At 48.2% G+C, this 10,285-nt stretch overlaps 1 protein-coding gene across 1 annotated transcript; it reads left to right on the top strand.

The window, feature by feature from the left end:
- The first annotated feature begins 7,144 nt into the window (after positions 1 to 7,144).
- On the top strand, positions 7,145 to 9,085 carry LOC124667177. Its single transcript, XM_047204496.1, has 4 exons — positions 7,145 to 7,206; positions 7,304 to 7,376; positions 7,826 to 8,687; positions 8,773 to 9,085. The coding sequence occupies exons 1-3, from the start codon at positions 7,153 to 7,155 to the stop codon at positions 8,674 to 8,676; spliced, it is 978 nt and encodes a 325-aa protein (XP_047060452.1). The 5' UTR covers positions 7,145 to 7,152; the 3' UTR covers positions 8,677 to 8,687; positions 8,773 to 9,085.
- Positions 9,086 to 10,285: the final 1,200 nt, after the last annotated feature.

Raw genomic sequence — 10,285 nt, forward strand, 5'->3', positions numbered from 1 at the left:
GCGTAATCGGTGTTGTGTTTGTTGGAATTGTTAGATGTATATATCTGTCTATTGTAGTTTCCCCATATGTTAGGGGGCTTTCTGCATATGTGCACCTGTACATGTACTATATATTGTGGCCTTTGGCCCCTGGTAATACAACAAGCATATTATCATAGGGAAGCACTGAGCGTCCCCCGGGGGATCAAATCCCCGATCCCCCGGGTCCGCAGCCGCTTGATTGAGTCGGTCTGGACCGTCTGATCGTCTGCGAGTTCTGAGCACGTCTCTCTCTCTCCTAACGATGGTATTTCTCTGGTAGAAAATTCAACGCGAGCAAACTCGCACCGGCGAAGTTAACACACAGAAAGTCAGAAACTGCGCCAAAGCGCTCCTTCCGACCGCCGCCAGCGCCGTCGCTCAGAGCTCCGGCGAATCTCGCCAGCTCGCAACCTTGCCGGACACGACTGGCAGCACCCTCGCCCCCCACTCGTAGCACCTCCGGCCAGGGCTAGCTGCACTTCCTGCTGCGGCCCGCAACACCGTCGCCGGCAGCACCTTCGGCCTTGTCTCGATCCCGTGCCATGGGAGCAAGCCGTCGTCCCATGAGAGCAACGCTGCCAGCCCCTCGCAGCAAGTCCGGCCACGCCTTGCAGCAAGTCCGGCAACCCTTTGTCGCAAGGCTGTCCGCAGCAGGCAGCTCGCGTCCGCCGCCAACCCCTAGTAGCAACTCCGGCAGTCCCCTTTGCAGCAACTCCGGCAGCGCTTTGTAGCAAGGCAGTCCGCCGCTGGCAGCAACGCTTCGGCCTCTAGCCCCTTGCAGCAACTCCGGCCGCTCTTCGTAGCAAGGACGTTCGCCGCTGGCAGCAACCGCCTCTTCCGCTCGCAGCAACACCCACCTCCGACTGCTCACCTTGTAGCATATCCATGGCGGTGCACGGGGGAGCGGCGAAACTTGAAGCGACTTGACTCTTAGAACTGCCGCCGATCCTCGCAGCACCGGTGCGCCACCTCCCAATGGCTAGCAGCTGCTCCGGTCGCCGCGAGCAGCAGCACACCTCCCAGTAGCACTTCCGCCCGAGAGAGGGACGGAAACCAACAGAGAAGAGAGGGAGGAGATATGGGGCGGAGCAGCGTGGCTCGCCCAGCAGCGGCATGATGGTGGGGCGGGTACTGAGACGGTGGCCTGGGTAATCCATGGCGGACAAAAGCTTTTGCGAGAGGTGGAAGAAGCGAAGGAAAAAAGAAACGGGCGGAGGAAAAGCAACGCGTCCTGATAAGGCTCGTGGTGGGACCCCCAAACAGCTAGCAGTCTCCCACGTTCACGGACACGTGGCGCAAGCGGGACCAGGACGATGCGCGCGTCCGATCCCCCGGCTGTAGCGAAGCGTTTTCCATTATCATAACATGGTATCAGAGCCAAAATCGATTCTAGTTCCCGGCCGACGTTGCTTGTTACCGGCCGAAGTTACTCCTTGATCTCCAGTTCTTCATCGCCAGGACCCGACGCCCTCTCATCGATCCTCAATCTCCACTGCGCCAGGCCTCGTCCTCGCCCAGCTCTGCCTCAACTCCCGTGGGGCGGCCGCCAGGTCCAGCACCAGGGGCGCGTACCGAGGACATGCACAGTGCCGCACCAACTTCATCGCTCGAGGTTCTGTTATTCGCGTCGCCGGCTCCCAATCTCCCGCGCGTGGCCTGGCCCCGATCGATCTTCTTCGTCGCCCGTCCCTGCTCTCCGGCCGCACGTCCCGCGCGTGGCCGCGTGTGCCGATCTCCCTGCCCCCGCTCGTGCTGGCCAATCTCCCTTCGGCCGCACGCCCCCCGGCCTCTCCCCGATTCGTCCCGATCTCGATCTCCCCCAGGCTCGACGCCCCGCTCCGATCTTCCCCGGGCTCGGCGTCTCTGATACTGGTCGGCCGCCGCATCATCTTGCCGGCTTCGTTCTTCCTCCGACCAGCTTGGCCCATGTTCCGTTGGGCCGTCTGAGAGCTTGTTCTCTGTTCTGTAAAAAAAAATCAAAAAAAAATACTATCGTCGGTTGTTGTTATCCGATGTCTTCTTCCGTTGATCCCGCCTTATCTTTGGGCCTTCCTTCGGTACTTGGTATTTGTTCGCTGCCTACGTGTATGACGGCTAGCCATTCTTCGTCGCCGTTTGCGATCTCTTCATGCGGCTCTGCCCGCGCTTCGCCGATTTTGTCTCCCTCGGCCTACCGCTCTAAATCGACTTTTGCGGCCTCTTCATACGGCTCTGCCCGCGCTTCGCCGACTTCGTCTACATCGGTCCGCTGCTCTACATCGACTTTTGCGGCCTCTTCCCGCGGTTATGGCCGCGCTTCGTCGACTCCGTCTACGTCGGCCTGCCGCTCTACATCGACTTTCGCGGCCACTTCACGCGGTTATGGCTGCGCTTCGTCGACTCCGTCTGCGTCGGCCTGCCGCTCTACATCGAATTTCGCGGCCTCTTCACGTGGTTATAACCGCGCTTTGCCGACTCTTTCTTCATCGGCATGTTGCTCTCCGTCGCCCCCTTTGGTGGCCTCTGTGCGTGTGGGTGATAGCTCCTCGTCGGCACCTGATTGTACGTCGACCTCTCCAGTCGCGCCCCTCTCTGCGCATGAGATAGCGCAGCTTCACTGCCTGCTTGATGCTTGGGATTCCAGTTTACGTCAGCAGCCTCGCGGTCCGAGTCTCCGCCCTGGCACTTGGGATCTTGCTTCTCCCCCTTCTGGTGTTCGTCCCATCACGTGTAAATGGGTCTGTAAAATTAAGACTCGCTCTGATGGATCTCTTGAGCGCTATAAAGCGCGTCTTGTGGCTCGTGGTTTTCAGCAGGAGCACGGCCGTGACTATGATGAGACTTTTGCCCCTGTGGCTCATATGACTACTGTGCGTACCCTTCTTGTTGTTGCTTCTGTTCGCCGCTGGTCTGTCTCCCAGCTTGATGTTCAGAATGCTTTTCTTAATGGCGAGTTGAGTGAGGAGGTTTACATGCAGCCTCCTCCTGAGTATTCTGTTCCTGATGGGATGGTTTGTCGTCTTCGACGTTCTCTCTATGGTCTCAAACAGGCCCCTCGTGCCTGGTTTGAGCGCTTCGCCTCTGTCGTGACTGCTGCTGGTTTCTCTCCTAGTCTTCATGATCCAGCACTTTTCGTTCACACTTCTCCTCGTGGACGTACTCTTCTTCTTCTCTATGTTGATGATATGATCATTACTGGTGATGATCCTGAGTATATTGCCTTCGTGATCAGTTTCTTATGACTGATCTTGGTCCTCTTCGCTATTTTCTTGGCATTGAGGTTTCCTCCACTTCTGATGGCTTTTCTATCTCTCAGAAAAAGTACATTAAGGATCTTCTTGCTCGTGCTGCTCTTGGGGATGAGCGCACAGTCGATACTCCTATGGAGCTTAATGTTAAGCTTCGTCCTACTGATATTATCATAACAGGAATCTGATAAATTATGGAATTGTGATCAGATAGTTCACCGTATTATCATACTAATGTTATTTAAGATCTTGCATGCTCTCTGGTACTTGTAGTTACCCTGACCATGGCATCGTCTCGCCCATGAAGCCAGAGTACTCCGTCGTGAGCCTAGATGACCCATACATTCTCTGCTTTACGGTACACAAAAACATGTACCCCACAGACGTCAACGGTGACCTTGGGACATGGATGATCGAGCTCGACACCAGCCGCATGGAACTGTGCTCCATCTGCGTCAAAAACGACAATTTCACCTTTGGTCCCCACTTCATCGCCTTCCCGATCTCCCAATATCCGGTGTGCCCCAACCCGACGAAAGGACACTCGTCTCAAAGCTACGGACAAGCCATCAGAATTGCCAAGGGTAGTGGCCTCGCCTGAAGAGATGCTAGCGACACTGCTTGAGATACACGACTTGGCGCGTGATGACATTCTGAAAGCGTATGGCGTTCTCGCTTCGGATGAGAGCCAGCTTAAGTTCAGGTCTCTCCTGGCGCGTCTAATGCACATGAGGAAGGATTATTGCTGCTTGATCGGAAAATTGTCTTGCTTTGATGAATAGACAGGTGTTGGTACGAAACTTGGTATGTTGACATAATATTTATTTTGACATCTCAATTCGCATTGTTTTGTCACACGGGATATCCAGATCGGAGTGTCCCCGACAGTTCCATATATATGCAACTCCAAGTGTAGATGACTAGGTCCCGTACGTGGACGTGGCGGTGGTACGGGGTAGGTGCCAATGATAAGCACCGCGTCGGGTGGCGTATACGAATTTTCAGGGGAAGAGCGGAAAGAAGAAGCGTCCGGCAATAGCCGTTTCATCACGTCAGCATAATTATAATCGTTAATCACTTTAGCCGTCGAGATTGAGATAAGCGGTATGGAGCCCCGTATTTGTTTTTCCGTTGCGAGTCAACGCGCGCCCCTTTCATACTACATGTACCACTAATCACCCCACTAATCGCCTACATGCCTCCTTTCAAAATAAAAATAAAAGACAGGTGCGGTTCATAGACAGGTGCGGCGCTCTTGCGAAGGGTGAAATAGTTTAGCCGAAGGATTATTTTCCACGGAAGATTATTTTTGTGTAAATCGCTCTAATATGAAAGTAGCACAACACTGCAACTACAATGCTCCGAGTGAGGCAACTATAGTACCCGGAGTGCTAATAGTGCGCGCCGGTTTAAAGAGGCGTTTGCCAGTAGGGCAAGTTTTTTCAATAGTCTTCAAGAGGGTGGTAGTTTTTTCCCTGCAGATGGTGGAGTATTTTCTATATTTCTACGGTTGCTACAGAAGAAGGCAATAGTATTTTTAAGTATATTTTCAAAGGATTGCTAGAGAAGAAGATAATAGTATGTTTTCTAGATAAAAGATCGAAGCGGTGAGCGGTGGAACAAGTATAGTTTTCTGAGGGTAAACCGTATTCTAATATGAATCATAACATCTTTAGTACCTTAACAAAATTGATACCATAAGATCTAACGTCTATTGCTAATAATCATGAACATAACGCATATCAGCTCCAAGAAAAAGTTATTCTGTAATATCGATGCTAATTAAATATTTGAACAATACTTTGTCTATTAGTTTGGGTGAGATCAGTATAAAAAAGAGTTTACAGTTTTTTTTAGATCACAGTACAACACAGAAGCACACAACAGTTAAGTATCCTAACTGACACAAAATTCCCAATAAAATTTTAAATTAAAATTAATTTTAAATATATTTGAGGTATGTTACTAATATAGACATATTGTTTATTTAAAATAAAAATCTTATAGTATTATGATACTATGTTACAATTCTACCATATACACCAAAAAAAAAGATACTACCTACTATCCCAATATAAAAACCTTGATGACGGGGACATTAAGTGAAAACAAAAAACACCGTCAACGGGAGAAACAAAAATGTCCGCCAGCCGGATTTATCCACCCAACCATACCCATCGCCCGCTCCCTCGTCGTCCTCATATAACACCATCTCGCTGATCATCGTCCTCGTCCTCGTGTATACTTCCTCCTCTTCCTGATCATCGATTACCATTCCTCTAAGCAGAGCAAATCCGCCTCCAAACGCTCCAGGCGCTGGCGGCCTCCAAGACGATCGAGAAAGCTTCTTGATCTCTGTTCCACTGAATTGGGCAAGGCGGGCCTTCTGCACGCTCTTCCTGACGCTCACTTTTTTTCTGGCGACCTCTGGTCAGTCATCTTGAACGGCTTCGTCGATCTTCAGCTCGGCTATCTGCTGAGGGCGCTGCTGTTTTCCGAGAGACTTAAGTAGTTTGGAGAACCAGTCTTATACCCAATGAAAACTCTGTTTAACTCTGCTGATTTACTTGTTTTGCCAGGAAGAAAGCATCCGCTGAGATCTGCTTTGCTGCTTTCTTCAGCAAGCATTTCTCCCGAGGATTTGGTGGTGAGCCGATCTGCTTTTGCAGACCCTATATTTTATTGCAGGAGTATTAATTTTGACTTCTCTTTCTTGTCGTTGGGCATTTTCAGCAAATCTTAGTCAGTAGCTTGCTACGAGTGGATCCTGAATAACAGCAAGAAATTCACAATTGATGTTAGTTTTCTGCTGATATAGATCAAGATCTGCCACCTGTTTCTAATTGGGTATTCCACTAGCACAACATTCAGTGCTAATTTGTCCATAGTCCAGAATTAAAAATAGACTCGTGATTAGCACTTACTTGGCAATGTCACACCCCCAAAAAAAGAGATTGGTTCTCCTTCATTCTGTGAAATTAGCAACGGATGTATGTCACGGTTTAGATTAGTAGCAGCAAATTATGCAATTAGCTTACACGAGGAAGGGCGTTATTTGTTTTCGCAAATGAGGTATATGTCTCTTGTACCCACTCTCATGTCATATACCTCTTCCCACCCCACTGCATGCCTGACTCATCTTCTTGTCCCCAAGTTCAGCTATCCACCTTGGCTATCTCCATGTTCAGCTCACCGGCGAACGATTTTCATCATCTTTCGGCGGTGAGATCAGGTTCCTGCCCGGAGAAAAAGTCTTACCAACAAAAAAACCCCTCTGTTTTACACTGTTTTCTTCAGCGAGCACTCCTACCGGGGATTTGGTGGTGAGCGGATCTGCTTTCAGAGACTTATATTTTATTGCAGATGTACTCATATGTTATTAAAAAAAAATTGTTGCGAGGAAAAATATGTTATTAATTTTGACTTCTATTGTTTAGTTTCAGAAAATCTTAGTCCTAAGCTTGCTTTGGATGGATTCTGAATAACAGCAAGAAATTCACGATGGATGTTACTTTTCTGCTGTTATAGATCAGATCTGCCACCAGTTTCTAATTGGGTATTCTACTAGCACAACATTCAGTGCTAATTTGTCCATAGTCTAGAAATATAAATAGACTCGTAGTTAACACTTACTCAGCAATGTCACACCCAAATAAAAGGAGATTGGTTCTGCTTAAATCTGTGAAATTGGCAACGGATGCATGTCACAGTTTACATTATCAGCAGCAAATTATGCAATTAGTTTACAAGATGCAGGGTGTTATTTGTTTTCACAAATGAGGTATATGTCTCTTGTATCCAATCTCATGTCATATACCTCATCCCACCCCAGTGTATAAAAGCCTGACTCTTATTCTTGTTCCCTTTGATCAAAGCTTCCTACTTGTGCAGAAAAACTCTCACGATGGCCTCCTCCGTGTTCAACTCACGGGCGAACAATTTTCCTGGGCTGTCGGCGGTGAGCTCGCGATCCTGCCTGATGTTGAGACAACCAGTCTCACCAACAACAACAAAAACATCTGTCTTACTCTGTTTTTTTCTTTGCGAGGGAAAAGGAAGCCTCACCTTTTTTTGGCGAGCACTCCTCCCCGGCGATCTCTTTGGCAGATTTCTCAGGCAGATTTGATGGTGAGAATTGTTTGCCCGTGCATTCTCATATTTTATTTATTTATAGTACTGATATGTTTATTAATTTTGACCTCGGTTGTTCTAGTCGTCCTGTATTTTGAGCACACTGAGTGTGTAGCTTGCTGTGAGTGGATCCTGAATAACAACGAGAAATTGGGAATGCATGTTATGTTTCGGCTATTATAGATCAGATTATTAGCTGTGCTGCCACCTGTTTCTAAATAAAGAATCTACTAGACCACTAGCACAATATGCAATAGTCAACACCTACGCGTATACCCCAGAAATTACCAACGGATTTATGTTGTGGTTTACATTATTAGCAGAAAATATTCAACTGGTTCATTGTGGTGCCTCTTGCTTTACATTTCAATTATTTCAGTTTTGTTGGCACGCTTTTCTTTCGCTTTCTGGCTTTTTTATGCATTCTAAAGTTCTCATCTATGCAGGAGACATGTATTCCCAATTACTGAGTATGAGTTTGCCATTGTCTGAATATGTGAAGCTGATTACCAAAACAACGACTGTATCACCTCCAGGATATCCAAATCATCGGCGCCTTGTTCTGACTGATGATATCAAACGGCTGATGAGGCGTGTGCTAGCATTAATGCCAGACCCTGAAACTAATAACACATGCTTCTTCAAGTTGAAGACTAACAATGTTTTCGTTGACCTTCTGTCTGGAAAACCTTTTCTCCATGCTGCATCCTGGACAGCAAATTATGACGGCAATCTTGCACAGATGAACTATGCAAGCGTTGGGGAAATGTTCAGACAGACAATCTTCAGTGGGGCAGTGGCATCTTTGCCTGCTGATTTCCAGCAACTCCTTGGCCTGATGAAAACCAGTGGACACACGGCTTCCTATGCTATTCAGCATCATTGCTCCCTCATTTGGCGCGTTGACAAGAAAGAGCTTTTTACCCGTATATATGATTTTTCAAACGAGATTCTACAGAGGTGGAACTATATGTGGTATAAAGATGTCATGAATAATTTGCACTTCCCTGCAAACTGGGACACACTCATTCAGCAAAACCCATACCTGAATATGTTCTACAGAGGAAGTACCTATTACCCGAATGCTGGAAAGGAGGTCCTGCGATTTAAGAGGAACGCCTACATCCATTGTTTGCATCATGCATGGGACATGGCAACAGTGCAGAAAATTTATGATCAGGCAGATATGGGAGAGATGCTAGAGACCTCACTCTCCCTGGTCCTTCATAGTTTTCAGCTGGAGCTGGATAAACGAGGACTGCTAAGGTTTACAATGCTCGAGTCTTTATTCCACTAGTCTACCGACAGGTTTGTTGTTTATTCCTTTATATTCAATATAAAAATTAACATTGCCAAGCGATTATTTTCTAATAAATATGCATACACGATGCAGGCCACAAATCCCGAGCGCACAAGGTATCAAATTAATAAAACCGTGAGCTGTTTCCTGTTGAGGGCTGGCGCTTGGATAGATGTTACCTGTTGAGGTTTTTGGCTATGGTTGTGTGTGATGTATGGTGAACTCCTTGTTTCTAGTCTTAGTGTTGATAGGTTTTTGTCCCGTAGGAGATGTTTCGATGTCGATTCATCTGTCAGCGGGTTTCCTATCGATGCTAGGGCGCTCTTTCTTTCTCGTTTTCTTTGTTTACTTTCTGCTTTAATGTTTGAACAATGTATATTTCCGTTGTGAAAGTAATGGAAAGTGGAGTGGCCCGATTTGAAAAAATGAACCAATCTTTAAAGTCCCACAACTGCAGCCATCATGTAGGCATCACACATCCGCACAGGTGATCTGGAAATCGATATCACAATTTCAACATCTGTATTCGATGATTCAGAGAATGAGACTGCTTCTGCTTAATATATGTTTGTATAAGCTGCCACTAGTTTCTTGTCCTGACCAGGCTATAAAATAAATAGTATATGGATGCTAGTGCCCTTGCTGGGGTTGCTCCCACTTCTTATTGTGGTAGCTGCTTAAACCATTGTTGTGGAGGAAGAAGCTTTGCTAATTACTACTTATTTATTAATTCTCTCGTTGGAAAATAACCACCGCAGATTTATCTAGATTCACATGTATCGGGACATGTTTTAGTATTAAAACATTCGAATCTATATCGTTAAACTTTAGAGCAATGCTGTCTTAGTGCCAGACCCTGGTGATCGCATGCTAGCGCGCGTGCGTCGCACCGGGAGCAGACTCTACACCGGCGTCCTCACCATCGACGCACCGGCGTGCCTCCTCACGCAGGGCGAGGACGTGTCATGGCGTTGGCATGCACGCATGGGACATCTCCACTTCCGCACGCTCCGCGCCATGGCGTACAAGCAGATCTCCACTTCCGCGCGCTCCGCGCCATGGCGTACAAGAAGATGGCGCGTGGCATGCCAGCCATCGACCACGTGGACCAGTACTGCGACGGCTGCTCACTGGGCAAGAAGCATCGGGCGCCGTTCCCTCAAGCCTCAGGGTACAGGGCCGACCACGGCCTGGAACTAGTGCACACCGATCTGTGCGGCCCCATCACGCCAGCGTCGCCCGGTGGCAAGCAGTATTTTATCCTGGTGGTGGACGACCACAGCCGCTACATGTGGCTTGAGCTGCTCAAGACCAAGGACGAGGCGTTCCAGCGCTTCAAGAAAATTCAGGCGATGGCTGAGGCGGGAAGAACTGCAAGCTTCGCGCGTTCCGATCTGATCGGGGCGGCGAATTCAACTCAACCGAGTTTCGCGAGTACTGCGAGGAGAATAGAATCAAGCACCACACCATGGCATCCTACTCTCCACAGCAGAATAGAGTAGTGGAGAGGCGCAATCAAACCATTGTCGAGATGGCAAGGTGCTTGTTGAAGAGCATGGATGTCAACACCCGGATTTTTAAGTCCAGATGCCTGTTATGCCATACA

Source organism: Lolium rigidum, chromosome 6 (assembly GCF_022539505.1).
Source record: "Lolium rigidum isolate FL_2022 chromosome 6, APGP_CSIRO_Lrig_0.1, whole genome shotgun sequence".
Lineage (NCBI taxonomy): Eukaryota > Viridiplantae > Streptophyta > Magnoliopsida > Poales > Poaceae > Lolium > Lolium rigidum.

Coding starts and splice junctions, on each gene's coding strand:
- LOC124667177 (XM_047204496.1), top strand. CDS start 7,153: ATGGCCTCCTCCGTGTTCAACTCACGGGCGAACAATTTTCCTGGGCTG. Junction 7,207..7,303: donor ATTTTCCTGGGCTGTCGGCG/GTGAGCTCGCGA, acceptor GCGAGGGAAAAG/GAAGCCTCACCTTTTTTTGG. Junction 7,377..7,825: donor TTTCTCAGGCAGATTTGATG/GTGAGAATTGTT, acceptor TCATCTATGCAG/GAGACATGTATTCCCAATTA.